At 42.6% G+C, this 16,128-nt stretch overlaps 1 protein-coding gene across 1 annotated transcript in view; it reads right to left on the reverse strand.

Annotated features, from left to right (window-relative positions):
• Positions 1-16,128, reverse strand: part of LOC148523863 (lysine-specific demethylase 4C-like) — a 378,114-nt gene that overhangs the window by 89,992 nt on the left and 271,994 nt on the right. Inside the window, exon 11 of the mRNA XM_088472582.1 lies at positions 9,963-10,071. Within this exon, the coding sequence (XP_088328708.1) occupies positions 9,963-10,071 (109 nt within the window). The remainder of the gene's footprint in view (positions 1-9,962; positions 10,072-16,128) is intronic.

Here is a 16,128-nt window from a genome sequence, read left to right on the forward strand (position 1 = left end):
GTGTACAAATGTTGAGGGGCTGTGTGTATAGATAAGGGGAACAGAGTGTTGTGGCAATTGCTGAGGGGAGGGGTGGCGTGAGGTGAGTGGTGAGGGAAGAAGTGAGTGCTGTAGTGAGGTGAGGAGAGGTGAGTGGTCATGAGAGGAGGGGTGTGCTGCTGTGAGGGGAAGGTAGGTGTGAGGAGAAGTGAGTGCTTTGGGGAAAGGAGGTGTGAGGAGAGGTGAGTGCTGTGGAGAGGGGAGCTGTGAGGAGAGGTGAGTGCTGTGGTGAGGGGAAGTGTGAGGAGAGGTGAGTGCTATGGGGAGGGGAGAGGTGAGTGCTATGGGGAGGGGAGAGGTGAGTGCTGTGGGGAGGGGAGGTGTGAGCACGAGGAGAGGTGTGTGCTGCAGTGAGGAAAGGTATGCTGTTGCAAAGGTAGAGGAGCAGAGAGGGAGGAAAGAAGACTTCCAGAAGAAAAGAAGAAGGAAGAGCTGGTCAAGAATAGGAGGCGCTGCTGGCCAGGAAGGACCTACAGCAAGAAGCTGAGGATCAAGAAGCTGAGGACCGGAGAGTGCTGCAGTGGTGGAAAGGAAAAGACCTAAACGAAGCGCTCCCCACTGCAGCCTCTCCTAGTGCCATGGTAGGCGGCTTCACCCACTTTCACTTATTTATTCCTCCCTGGGGTCGTTGGAAACTAGGCCCGTGGTGGGCATATCCTGGGTGCATATCCTAAGCTCTAACCATAGCTCAGTCTCATACAATCAGATACAGGCAGCGCTTTCCTCAGGTACTCAATATTCCAGGCTTATTAATCCATTTCTGTGCCTCGTTTCAGATGCATTTATTACATATTTTGTCAAGGCATCTGAAAGGATGCACAGTAATGAATTAACAAGCTTGGAATTGAGGAGGAGGAGGAGTGCTGCCTGTATGTGTTTAGATTTTTTTGCCATTGGTTTTGTAACCAAGTATTGGAAACCCCCCCTTTCAAAATCCTGCGTTTGCCACTGCTCTCTCTATCCTGGGCAGAGCAGCAGTACTTAAGAGTATTATTTTCCCTAAATATTCTATATAATGCAAATCTTACCCATTAGTCTTTCCAAAAAAGATATTCTTCGCCTTCGGCAAATTATGACACATTTTATTTGGAAATCCCAGAAAACCCACCATAGCTCTGAATAAACTTATGGCCTCTAGACAATCAAGGGGCATTGGGATCCCTGACTACTCTGCTTATACTCTCGCAGTTCTCTTTAGATATGTTGCTGACTGGCTGTTAGAAAGTGAGGTGTTTCCAAAAACAGTTGGACAGAGCTGTATTCTCCCCCTTATTCACCAGGGCCTTTGCTACACTCCAAACCCTCTAATATCCCCTCTCGCATACTTCAAAACCCTTTATTGCATGATATTTATTTTGCCTGGCGGTCTTCAAAACGTAAATTTCAGAGGAACCATTTAACATCCCCTTATATTCCATTATGGGGAAACCCCTCTTTTCCACCATCTCTGTCAAACACACATTTTTTAACATGGAGGGATAAAGGTTTATCAAATTCCTCAAAAGTCTTTGACCAGGGAGGTGGAATGCTTCAATTCCCTGAACTTAAATTGACATATGATCTCCCACAGACAAATTTTTATATGTATCCGCAGACCCGACATTATTTACAATCCTTACCCCCGCTTATTGATGATAACTCAAATCTAGATATGGATCCGATAAAAACAGTCCTTGCCATGTGTGTCCGTTCCACATATCATATTAAATATATATACTCCTTAAGAATAGATATTTCCTCACAATCCAGCTGGGATAAGCTATTGACTCAGTGGCAGAGAGACATCCCTTCCCTCTCTGAAGCATCGCAAATTCTCAAACACTATGCTTCAACAATGAAAACGTTCAACTCCTATTTACAAGAAGTGCATTTACGTTCATTACAGAGGGCATATGTCTCTCCGGCACAGCATGCCCGATTTAATCCCACACACACCGGAGCATGTTACAAATATAATTTTAGCTCAGCCTCTTTTTTTCACTGTATGTGGGAGTGCAGCAAGATTAGATGTTTCTGGAACAAGGTTATAGCCTTCATTAATTAGATATTTTCTGTACGTGTATTCCCAGACCCAGTAGTATGTTTATGTATCAATTTTTCTGGATGGGATTTGGGACCTTTTCGAAACTCCCTAATACCCATCCTTACTATGTCGTTGACGGTCTCAAAAAAAATGATCCTACAGCATTTCTTGTTCGTCCCCATCTCTTGCTGAAGTAAAAGGGAAGATGCTTCAAATTTTATACTTAGATAGAAAATCTGCACAGGCGGATCCAGAGAAAGGTGTCATGGGTTTCTACAAACAGTGGGGCCCTTATATAGATAAGTTGGAAAGCAACATTCAGACTCAAATATTTAGAGTATTTGGCCAGACTGAGTGGTACCTCCACAGACAACTGCTACAGAATTCATAAATTTGTTAATGTAATAGATTTTACTGTGTGATATCTAGGCTGAGACACTCAGAGTTTTATGTACAAGAGAACTTTTCTCTGTTCCAGACCACCCTCCCCACTATCCTCTTGTGTCCCGTCCCCCTCCTTATTTCATTTTCTTTTTCTTTTGATTTTTGGTTTATTATTATTTTGTGGATATAATTTCAATTATTGTAATTTAACCTTTTTGCGTAATGTATTGATGGGATTGCAACTTTGCACCATATGCATCACTTCGAATGTCAATCATAGGCTAGGTAAGCCAATTGTTCATGGTAATAGATGCAATTTTATATTCATCTGTAATATCTGCGATCTCTGATTTACACTGTTCTATCTTGTTGTTAATCTGAAAACTATAATAAAATAGATTTTAAAAAAAAAATAGGACAAAACCTCAGGCGTAATGGTCATCCAGGATGGTGCAGGTGTACCAGATATATTGGATAGCTGTTTGCAACAGTTATTACACAATCCATACTGGTTAACATCCTGGTCCGATAAGCCTGCTGAACAGGATTTACAGGAAATAAGCACTGGAGGGCTTCCATCCTCACCTCTACCTCCAGACATGACAATGTATAAATGGTACAAGGTATACAATATAAATGCAATGTGGCTTTGTATCAATGAGACACCCCACACACCTTCAGAGGGATGAGGATAAACACAGAGATAGTTGTACCTGACAGTTTTGAAAACATAGGCAGTGTACACACAGCAGCTAGCATACAGTCACACACAATGCATAAACACACAGATTTGCTAAAGCAATATGGATTCTGGTTCAACTGACCAGCCCCAAAGGGGTAATGGTAGGATATAGAGTGCGCTATATGCCAATCCCAAGGGAGAGGTATATAGAGAGACAGACCAAACCCTTGTGACCCACGTCAGTGCACGGACCAACGCTAAACTGCACGCGTCTCACACACGAGATGGTCAATTATAGCAAGCCAGACACGGGAAACCGTAACCGGAAGTTTGCGTCGGGGGGGAGGAGCAGCCGGGGTTACGCCTATCTCCCCATGACTGCGATTTTGACGGCCGGGTACGCTGACCTCACTGCAGTAAGACGTTGACTAGTGCATCTTACTACCCTCCCCGGCAACAGACAATATGGCCCCGGCCACCTTAGTGAGGACACGTTACATGAGGCCTTCACCCACAGCCGACTCCGATGCGTCTCAACACCGGAGGCGGGGGACTGCTTCGCGCACGATTCCCCGAGAGGAATCGATTACCTGCCATCCGACCTCAGTCCTGGGCCTCAGTGAAAGCCACTAGCCAAGCCACGCTGAGGCCTGCCGAGAACCTCAGTGCGTATAGCGGTGTTGGTGTTTCGGCGTCAGCGGAGGTAGAAGGAGTCGCAGTGCAAGCGTCTTTCACGGCGCCTAGTACTGCTAAACTCTAAAGTTCAAAAAAAACTTAAGGTAAATCATAAAAGAAAAGTAGACTAGGACTGCCTGGCAGTCACACTGTTATAACAGGTGCATCTGGCCGCGCACCAAACAAAAAAACCGAATGCCTGTGGCTGGGGGCGGGGTATATAGAGAGGACCAGTGCACGCTGGGAGCTCCAAAGCTTTGCTGTTTGGTGCACTGGATGCGATCCAACTACATACCCCAAGGTAGATCCTGGGGACCCTATGGAACCTGGAAGAAATGTACAATGCATAGACAAAACACACACACAATACATTTTATATATACACAGTATAATATATATATATATATATATATATATATATATGTATTACACACACACTGCAAGCTGATTACAAGTCTCCTACATAGTTACTGTATCATCTACCGAGTACTATTGTCCATAGTGTGTGTATATGATTAAACTTGGTATGTGAGCACAACATGCTGCATAATTATATATGTTTTGAAAGTTCCTACAGCTCTAGCTGAAATGTTGCATAGCAATCAATAAGCCCTTACATCTTTGGCAACGCATGAGAGCTGTGCCATGCATCACTGTCAGGAGTGTCTGCGCTCTTTACTGCAAGGAAAAAAATGATGAGCTTCTGTCACCCTTCTGTAGATTTAGCAAAATGAAAAAAATAACCCACACTGCAATCAATTTTTTTAACCCATGATCTGTGGTATAATGTAAAGAGCTTGGGTATAATGTAAGAGTTCACCAGGAGTATAATTAATATAAATATATATACTTCTGTTGGTTCCAGAGTGAGTGCCGAATCTTTGGTGTTATTTATTTATATATATATATATATATATATATATATATATATATATACACACACACACATATACACACACACACATATATATGTATATATATATATATATACACACACACACACATTGGTTCACATACATCTAGGTTCCTTGCGCGTAAAAAACCCTTCTAGTCGCGCCATGCCGTGGTGTGACACAGTAGCACTGAGCGTCTTTTCGTGCGCCTTTTTACCTTCCAATGTGTCTTATTCGCACAGCAATGTGAATAGGTAGCACAAGCAGCTTCTGTTGATTACGATGATATGCAGCATGCCTATTTTCTGTGTACGACTGTTCAAATTAACTAATGATTTGATTATTTACAGACAAAGTTCCAATTTTATTTCTATGTATTGTATTGCTCGCCGAATATACAGTTATGTTTTATAAATGCAATATGATTTCTAACCAAATATATTTTATAGGATATTTTACATATATCCATGTCACTTGTGTAATAGATAAGAGGAGATAATTACATGGGTCAAAATGATTATTTCATAAATCAAATAAACATGTGAACACTTTAAAAATGAAAACTAAAAGCATCGTTGACTATTGACTTTTTATTTTTAACCCATTTTTTCAGCTAAAACAATAGAGCTAAACCACTCCATTTTCAGAATTGATGGAGCTTTCAAAACCACAATCTGTGACTTACAGGCTTGCTATTATTTTCCTCTAGGTGCAGCTTAGAGAGCGTAGGCTTCCAAGCAGAATGGGGTGGCCCTGGCCAAGTACTGAAAGACTTATAGATCAGTCATTATTGTAGTGTAAATCCCTTTTCAAAATAATGTTGCTTGCTAAGAGTACACTTGTGCTTAGACTCGGTTCACTTGTCAAATGAAAAACTTGAGGTCATTGAAAGCCTGGGGGCAGTGCCATCTATTCTAAAACTCATTTTCTACCTCTATTTTGATAGAGAAATGGAATCTTCAAATGTAAAAATAATAAGACGTGCTGCAGATAAAAGTGCCTTGTGTACACCTTTTGTTGTGGCATTACTATGACTAGATGTATTTTATTTCATAACAGATATGTGCAGTTATTTTAAGATGAGAAAGAAACTACGTATTTTTAAGCACTATTCCACCGAGGAACTTCCAAAGTGTAGAGTACGTATTTATATAGTGGTCACTGTATTTTCCCAAAACATGAAGACCAAATAAATAATCTGCAGAAGCAGATGAGACTGGGAAACTGAAGCAATTGCAGGGACTCCATATAGCTTAACTAGGCTGATGGCATTAGAAAACATTCAACATGGATTATCATTGTAATATGGACTTCACAGAGAGGCTCTGTCTAAAATAGCTAATAATAAAGCAAGTCATATAAGCACAGGACATTTGGATCCTGCAGCTTGTTATCTGGGGATTGGTTTCACTGTTGGCAGTAGGACTGGACAGTGGACAGCTGAAGCTGTACCTTACCCAGTGCCAGACTGGCCATCTGGCAGTTCTCTCAAATGCCAGAAGGGCCGTTGGCCAGATGGGTCGGTCCGGCCAGTGCCGCCGAAGGGAGGGGGAGGTGGATCAGCATGAATTTAGTGGGCATGCAGCCGCAACCCTTTAAACACAGCACAGCCTTCATTCTAATCTGGCTCTGGTCGCGATCCAATCAGAGCTCCCGCACTGGCAGACAATCAACAGCGCCTGCCAGTCCGCGAGCTCTGATTGGCTCGCGACTGGTGCCGGATTTGACTGACAGTGGCTGCATCTGGACTCTGCATGCTGGGGAGCTGGTGGGCGGCCCAGCACCTGGCCACATGTTGATCTAGCACACAGGGCAAGCACAAACTGAGGCTGCTGGGCGCACAAATAGAGAGTTAAGCTGCTGCAGGCGGGACACCGGGGAAGGGGGAGTGGCATAATGTTACTTTGTGGGATAATGTTATAAGAGGCATTACTATGCGTGACTTAATGTGCATGGGGATTTACTGTGTGGCATAATGTGTTAGAAGGGGCATTACTGTGTGTGACATAGATGTTATAAGGGGCATTAATGTGTTTGGCATAATGTGTTAGAAGGGGCATTAATGTGTGTGCACGCAGGCAGCTTTGCAATTACGACCCTTGCAGATATGGTAATGCAGCAGGAGGCATCACGTCTCCTGTTCATTAATTAACCGAGCTGTGTTGTCCAACTCAGCATTGGATAATCTGCGTAACATCGGCCGGCTGCGATGACCTATGGGGTCCTGCAGCCGGCCGCCGCAGTTTAGAGGAAGAGGCCATTAAATCTCCGTCAGCCGACAAAGAGCTTGGCTTCTTCCCTCCCCCGCAACAACGGCAACACCCCGCCCTCTCCCCACCCACAAACGGCAGCAGACTGTCAATCACTGACAGTCTGCTGCCAATCTGCGAGCGAGTTAGAAGGACCCATTCTGCACACTCATAGAATGGGTCCTGCGCCTGCACAAAATTCCAAACATTGGGGATCTGCGTTCAGCTGAATCAGGCCTAAAGTCACACACAGATGCATATGCAAGTTTTGCATATCAAATTAGTCTGTGCAGTCTACTAGTGTATAGTGTATGGGATGAGAATTCTCGTTGGGAATATAAAGACCGGCAAATGCTATTTAATAGAGTGGTAAGTTGGAAAAGGACAGGGGAATGGCATGAGGAACAGAAGAATTGTGGCATTGCTGATAATGAGGTTGAGGTGGGGCAGAGTGGATACTAAATAGGTAGAGAGGACAGTGAATTTAGTTTTTTAGTTTAAGAAAGATAAGAGATACCTGGAGATGAGGGAGGGGGGAGAGGTCAGATTTGAACGTCTTCAACACAGAGGAGATACTAGCAACTTTAGGAGCTTTTTAGATCATCAAGGCAGGAAGTGTACAGAGAAAAGATCAGGGTGCCTATGAAGGATGCTTGTGGAACCCCATTAGGCTGCAGGAGGTAGAAAGAGGAAGAGTCTGAGGTGGTAATGGCGAAAAAGCCATGGCCAGTGGCGTCAGAAGGGGGGGTGCGGGCCAAGGTGCAGACTCCCGCTCAGTGACAGGAGCCGGGTGCTATATTGTAGTATTAAGTGCAGCACTTGGCTCCTGACACTGTGAGGGAGCGGAGCTGCCCACAGGACAGGGCAGTCAGCACCTCCTGCTCGGACCCGCTTCGGGACGCTAGGCCACACCCCTTTTTCAGCTGCACGCGGCTCTGCCACATGCACAGCATCCCTCCCTGCACCAGGAGACAACGCGGGGAGGAACACCACTGGCCATGGCCACTGCATCATAGCACTTCGTATACAGATTCAGACTTATCCGCACACAGGTGTACAAATGTGGCATCAGATTGGAACAACGAGACAAAGTAGTTTTGTTTCTTCCAGCTGTTTTATTTATGTGAAGACGACGTACATTTTGAGTGGAAATGACTCACATCTGTAAGTGTTCCAAGGTCATATCTTGGGTGTGTAGATGCAGCTGCAGATTATTGAGAGGTGAACATATATAGAAATCTGTCTGATCTGTTACATCAAAGATATGGGTGTCGCAAATGCATGCTGATAATGATGATGGTTGCTTTCACAAGCAAATGGATAGGGGCAGTGCAGCTGCATAGATGTGCCCAACTCTGAATAGTGATGAAGATCTGCATTTATTTCAACGCATGCAATACAATGCACTCGACTTCCTAGCAGATAAGCAGTTTCTGAGATGCTCAAACCACCCAGTCTTTCACCAACTATAATTTCATAGTCAAAGTCACTGGGTAAGAATACAGTGTTAGGATTTGTATTTTGTAACAGTAGTGCAAGTTTAAAAAAGTGAATAATATATTACAAGAAATTGGGAATACTGATTAAAACAGTAAAATATACTGTGGATTCTACTACCATGAGTTTGCTTTAAAGGTGTGATTAAAATGAAAAAAGTACTAAACTCAAAAATTGATGTGCAAAAATGTTCTCAAATGCACCCATGTGCTAAGTAAAGCTATTCATAGAGAAAGAAAATGTGAAAATATTTATTTTATCTTATTTTTGCAATTGTATTGTTTTGTTATAATATAACACAAAGACAACACAAATCTCTGCTTTTAATATTTTCCTACTGTAGTCTATGGGGCATATTTGTTAATTATGCTAATTTCTTATAATAGTTAATAAAGGATCGCCTGAATGTATGAACAATCACAACAAGGGACAGGGGCTACTATGATCACATTACTTCCATGTTGGGGACCCGGCCTCACTACTGTTCATGGACGTTCTGCTGACTGCAAGTGACCATTGATGGGGGAGGATCCTATGCATAACTGTTAACCACCACAATACGTATTAGCATATGTCTCAGGATTATTCATTCTTTACATTGGTCAAACTATGTATTGGGGAACAACCAAAGGGAAAGTGGCTGGGTGGTTTACTTGCTTGCTAATTCAAAGTGTCAGTCTACAAATGTTCCCATTGTAGCTAACTAAATAATGCATGCCTACAGAATTATTTGGTTGTTTAAGGTACAGAAAAAAAAAAATTCTCCTTTGGGGATACTTAACTTCAAACCGACTATTCAAGAATTGGAGGAATAAATTATTGGTTTTGTTGCAGACTGAACCATTTTTAGAGCAAGAATAGCCAATATTGACTTTGATCACCCCCATATGTTTCTAGTAAAACACTTTAGGCTCCAAACTGGTTGCCATGACAAGGGATCCAGGTACATCTAGGGATACCTATAGCTAGAGGAAGCTAGGCAATGGATACAGTAACTACAGCAGTCTGAGAAGCCGGTAGTTTATCTAGTTATTAATATACAGCTCCTGAGTCTACAGATTTTGGATAACCTGGACAAGAATATATTATGCAGATGAAGCTGCATTTCTATTGGGTTGCATACGCAGCTAGATTTTTTTGAAATGTAACTAGCAGCACTTAACTGCACCCAAGATCTATTGTCAAACACAGGAAGTGACCACACAGGAAAGGAACATCCCAATGGCTGGGCACCGTGGAGTAAGAAAGAGACATGGGGTACTGTGAGGTATGTCAAACCTGAAGGTGATATTAAACCAAAGATCTCTCCCTTGACAAATTCCTTACCATATTAAAAATGTTCATATAGGAATCTATTGTTATCAGATTTATTTAAATATGCTGAAAAAAAAAAAGGAAAAGTGTTTATTTGCTTCCAGTCAAACATTATAGTAAGCTTTTCTTTTTTTTAGGCGGTTCAACTTTAATATGTTACAATCCGTTTCTACTATCACAAGAAGGTATATTTTGTCCATACTCACCAATTTTAATCTCTCAAGAGGAATTCTGCTGGTGTCTATTTCAGATCTCTCCATAACGTTTTTAAATCTGACTTCTGGAACAGCAATTGCACACATTATGTGTACCCATCTAAACAATAAAATATACAAGTTTTATTAAGTAAGCAAAATAAAAATAAAAACTTTCTGAAGAAATTTAGATAAAAACATTAATAAACTAGATTTCTATAAACATATCACCTCCAAATTTCATGAAAATGCAAACAAAATCATGTTTTATTTTTTCCCAACAAGCATAAAAGGCTAAACAACAGTAACATTATTATGCGGATGGCCATGTTGACTGCACTAAAATTGTCAAAAGGGACTTCCTGTTCTGCATAATTTACTCCCAAGTGGTTTAGAAAAGAAATATTGTTTTTGATTATCAACATTCTTTACTAGCTGGGATACCCGACGTTGCCCGGGCTGAAGACTGGACCTTGAAGTATACCTGCAGCCTTTATTTGTTTACATTGTCCTCACCTATAATCCCATTCTGATGATCCTGAAAAGGACCCCACTGTTTGCTAACATGCATGCAAACAGTGGCATAACTACCGTGGGTGCAAGGGGTGCGAACGCTATGGTGCCCGAGCTGCCTTTGTGACCCTCAGCTCCCCCTGCACCCAGTCACGCACACAAGGTAGGCCGGTCAAGTCAGAGCCGCCGAAGGGGCACGGGTGTCAGCAGTGTTGATTTGGTGCTGGGTCACCAGTTGATCACAGCATGCGCACCGGCAGGTAGTCATGGAGAGACAGCGCCGCCAGTCGCGAGGCAATCAGAGCTCACGGACCAGCAGCCAATTAGCAGTGGCAGCTCCTGATTGGCTGCCAGACCACGAGCTTCGATTGGCTTGCAATCGGTGCCAGATTCAAATTGCACCGGCACTGTCTGTCCATGTCTGCTGCTGCGCCAGCTGTAATTAGTTGGCGTTCCAGCACCAAATCCACACCTGCTGGCTACTGATGGCACACAGGGGCAGACAAGAGGCTGCTGGAGGGACACAGGGAGGTGAGTTGCTGGGGGGGGGACATAATGTGTAAGGGACATAACTGTGTGGTATATTGTGTAAGGGGTACTACTTTTGAGTGGAATAATGTGTTATATGGGGCACTACTACGTGGCATAATCTGTAAAAGGGCATTAATGTGTAGTGTAAGGGATATTACTGTATAGCATAATATATAAGGGGCAATACTACTGCATGGCATAATGTGTATAAGGGGTACTAATGAGTGGCATAACCTGAATGGGCTCTGTGTGGCATAACGTGAGTGGGCTCTATGTGGGGGTAAATGTATTTTTTTTTACCTCTGGGGGCTCCCTTTTAAGATCTTGTTATGTGACCCCCCCAAAATCTTGTTACAGAGGGCTGACTAATATATATGGTCACTTTAAAAAGTACTAACTCTGGATTTAATATCAACTTGCATGAGTCAAAATTTGCTCAGCCTGTGAGAGTAAAAGGATAAATTTGTAGCTTTGACACAGGTTTTTGGCAGACTGGAGCCAGCCCCGGAACCTGTGTAATGTAAGAGTGTCCCCATTTTTAAGGATTGTGTTACAGTGTGTGGCCCTGACGAAGTTCAAACCTAGACAAAAAAACTAATCTCTGTCAAACTACACCACCATGCCAAATTTTGTGGAGCTAGGTCCAAAACTCTGGCCGTGCATAAAGGACAAATAAAACAGACAGACACACTTTCTCGCTTATTATAAAGATTTATACAAGGATCAATACACCATCATGGAGCAGCAATACATCCTAATCAGGGTTAGAAGCCAAGCAGTCGGTCACATCTTCAAATAGACACATTGGACTGTTCTTGTTAACCATCAACTCCAACCCATTCTCTTTCACTGGCAATACACAGACATGCGAGCCTGTCCATTTAAGTGGTAATAACAGAGAGAAGACTAGAAGAACTTCTGAATTACAGAATGATACCTTAAGTATTCATCCACAGTAATCTTTATTTTCTTAATACATTTTGAATACATATTTTAAGCTATTCTGTTTTTAAATATGATTTGAAGACAAGTTTAAAATTTATTAACATTTACATCTAAGAACATTTCAAGAAAATGTATATTTCAAGAAAATGTTAATAAATGTATTCATTATTTATTAAATGCTACAGTACTTCTGAACATAAGGTGTGACTGTAGCCAGTGCTGTAACAAGGTGGCAGTTCACCCTGTTCTGGTTCCACCCCCTGACTGCATGAATGGCGGCGCACCAAGGGGACGGGGCCACTAGCACTGGGAAGTACAGTACATTCTGAAGCATCCTTAGGGCGGTCTGGGTGGCACTGCAGCAGTGATACTGGCTGAAGGGTGCCATTCCAGGCCTCCTGCTAGCCTGATGTAGGGGCTGTGATGATGCCATCTACAGAGTCCTGCATTCTAGGCCTCATTTGCTTAGAACTCTGATTTTAGAAGAAGAATGCGTACAAAGCACGCCTCATCACACAAGACCCCACACCTGCAGCTCTTTCCATTGACCAACAAGCTGAAAAAAAGAGACCGAAAAATAAAGAATTTTATATTTTTCATGTTAAGGACACTCGGAATAGCCAAATATATATCATCAGGCGTTAGCAGGCATTTAGGTCACAGTTATTAAACATTTCTTTATTTTTTAATCTTAAACTACCCAACACTATTTGGATTACTTCCCAAATAATATTACTACATCGTTTTTGATACTGACATCTTTAGCAGGAATGCATATTATTTGGTATAATTAGGAAGGCCAAGAGTAGACAGTCATTCTCAATTTAATACATTTTAAACTACCAATCTGAGTTCATGACATATCTGACTTTACATGAAGTATCATTTGAAAACTCTCTCCAACAGGTTACTTATGTTTTTGTGAAAAAATACTATAGTCATACTTGCTGACTTTCGGCTCTCTCCTTGTTGTGGCAGAAAGGGGGCGTGGTGCCACGATGATGCAACATTGGTGGTGGAGCATGGGCGTGACAGAGCCATCGTGGCTCCACCCCCTCTTCACAATGCAGAGATTAATGGAATTGTGAAATAGGGGCGGGGCCACGATGACGCAAATAAGCGCGTAGCATCTCACACCCCCCCCACTGCGTGGGTTTCTATCATTACCGTGGTGGGGGCGGGCGGGCGGGCCGTCGGCCGGCTTCCTGCCTTTCCAGGGGGCCGGGAGCGGCACCCGATTTTCGGGAGGCTCCCGGGTGAATTGGGTGGGTAGGCAAGTATGACTATAATAATGTAGCGTTAACTTACTCAGAAAAGTCTGCAACTCAGTAAAATAGAATACTTGTAATTATAGGTGTCTGAAACTCAAAAATTCTGTTTGCAGAACATTTTATCTCAAAGTTCATTAAATCTGAGCGAAACTCCACCTTGCCCACTAATTCTGTCCTTTCCAAGATGGCCAATGTTTTATTGTGGATTCCCCCTGCTCTATGCTATGGTGTGATTCTATTACACTGTAAACCTGTGTTCCAAACAGATTTCTGATTCTTCTCTGACTATTAGTCTTCTACCTATTCATCCAATATTTAAGACTTAAAAATGAAAAGAAGCATCCAGCTCTAGGTATGAGCTTTCATTTTCATACCCATCTGGCAATTAAAAAATGATCAAATGGAGCTTGCAGGTTTTTCAGGCAAGACATTCAAAGTCAAAGACAGAAATTACTGGAGTTACATCAGGGTTTTTGTGAGCTAATGATCAGATGTAGGGATGGCCATCGCCCATTGATGTTTATCAATGATAAATATTTTGCCACTGATGGTGGAATATTTTGCAATTGATGGCAGAAGTCCTATATTTCTCTGCCTTCGATGGCAGAGATATGGCAATGTTTTGGTGGACCGCCCAGGCTGCTTAGCCACACCCCTTCTCTAAATGGCCTGCCACCGTCACTTGCCCTATAGCAGTAATGTCCATTGATGGTTTACAATTAAACGTTAGTAACATTGCTGGGCTCATCCAAATTAATCAGGAGTGAACAGTTACAGTGTAGCAACAATAAGTGGATTACTATGCTACATTTGTTACACGGAAGTCTCTGAGTTACTATATATAATTCACAATCACTCTTAATTTATTTAGCTTTTGGGATTCATAAGATAGGATCGATAATTATTAACTGCACCAACTATTTAAGTAAAAATATTAGAGCGGACTATTATATTTAGTAACCTTTGTGATACGAATTTGTTTTAATGGAACAAATTGTAGACGTTTTATACACTATATACAAATATAAGACGATGAAATAAATAGGCGACAGTGAAATATAAAAAATTTTAATACACATTTTCATATCTACGAACACTATCTACTATTACTATCTATTAAATTTTCGTTCATATTTCGCTCTATTTTTATATACATCATGTAAACATTTTAATTATAATATAATAAAAGTTATATTTAATAATATGGTTGTGCACCATATACAGATCCTTTCCTTCTTATTTCTACTTGGTTTAAACTATCTATAATATTGCACCAATAGACTACTATGGGCCTGATTAGGAGATAAACACAGATCACACAGCTACTGCGACTTTGTATGTAGTGTCTGTGCAATAATATGGTAATGCTGCAGGAGGTGTCTTGTGTAAATAGATGCCTCCTGCCGGCTTCTGTGATCCGCTGCTGCGTCCAAGCTAGGGGTGTGTACCGGCCACTTTTCGTGTTTTTTTAGTTTTGGATCTGGATCTTTCTTCGTGTTTTGGATCTGGATTGGTTTTGCCAAAACCACCCTTCCATGTTTTGGGTTCTGGGTTTTGTGGTTTGGATCTGGATGTTTTCTTAAAAAATAAAAGAAACCGCTAAAATCACATAAAATGGGCCTTTTTTTGTTCCTACGCTATTAATAACCCCAATAACATTAATTTCTATTCATTTCCAGTCTATTCTGAACACCTCACACTTCACAATATTGTTTTTAGGCCAAAAGGTTGCACCGAGGTAGCTGGACTATGCTAAGTGACACAAGTGGGCGGCACAAACACGTGACCCATTTAGGAGTGGCACTGCAGTGGCAGACAGGAAGCCAATCAGCGTTATGGTGCCCATTTGCATGTAGCACGGACCCGGGAGATCCGTACTACATGCATCTGTGTGATTGGCACAGAGCAATGACAGGTCCATGAGACTCGTCTGTGCTGCTGTGATAATAAAAAAAAAACCTGTGTAAAAAAAGAAAAAAATGCCCCCCCCCCCCCCAAAAAAAAGAGCAACCAGCCCCGGGCATTAGTGACCCAGTGCTGGGTGCGCTTAAATACAGTGGGACAAACGACGTAGGGGTCCCAGGTACTTATGCACAACCAGCACCGGGCTAGTCAGAACCAGCGCTGGTTGCCAAAATACGGGGGACAAACGACATAGGGGTCCCCCATATTCTGCACAATCAGCTCTGGGCTCTGATCCGGTCCTGGTTCTGGAAATACAGGGGAAAAAAATGAGTAGGGTTCCCCTGTATGTTCCAGAACCAGCACTGGACTTTTTCTAGCGGGGGGCTGATGCCACAGCCAGGGGAGCCCTTTCACCGGATCCCCCAGCCGCAGCATCAGCCCTGACCGCTAGTCAGCCCAGGCCGGGGATCCCTGCAGAGCTGGGGCCCCCCCAATAAAGGGGTCACCCTCTCCAGGGCACCCCAGGCCCAGGCTGATAGCCCGGGGCTATCCCCGCCACCCCTGGTGGCGGTGGGTGGTGGTTTGATAGTGTGGTGTGGCGTAAATAAATAATATCAAACATTGTCTTTACAAGTAGAACTGCAAGTCCCAGCAAGCCTGCCCCGCATGCCGGTACTTGGAGAACCACAAGTATCAGCATGCAGGGCATTAAGGGCCCACTAGTAACTGTAATTCACCTGTAAAAAAATGTTTAAAAAAAAACACAGGACACACACACCGTGACAGTATAAGTTTATTAAACATACACACACACATGTACACATACTCACCTATGTAACCCTGTAGCATCGGTCCACTTGTCCAGTAAAGTATCCATAGGGGACCTGTGAAAAAAAAACACACTCCCCATCTCCTATGCGAGGTTCTGTCCTCTTCATTCCAAAGTAGGCATCCCCGGAATCGGCAAAAAAAAAAAAAAACGAAAACCCGATCCACGAACTTAGTACCGTTCT

This window comes from Taudactylus pleione, unplaced genomic scaffold, assembly GCF_031769625.1.
Source record: "Taudactylus pleione unplaced genomic scaffold, aTauple2 ptg000127l, whole genome shotgun sequence".
Taxonomy (NCBI): Eukaryota; Metazoa; Chordata; class Amphibia; order Anura; family Myobatrachidae; genus Taudactylus; species Taudactylus pleione.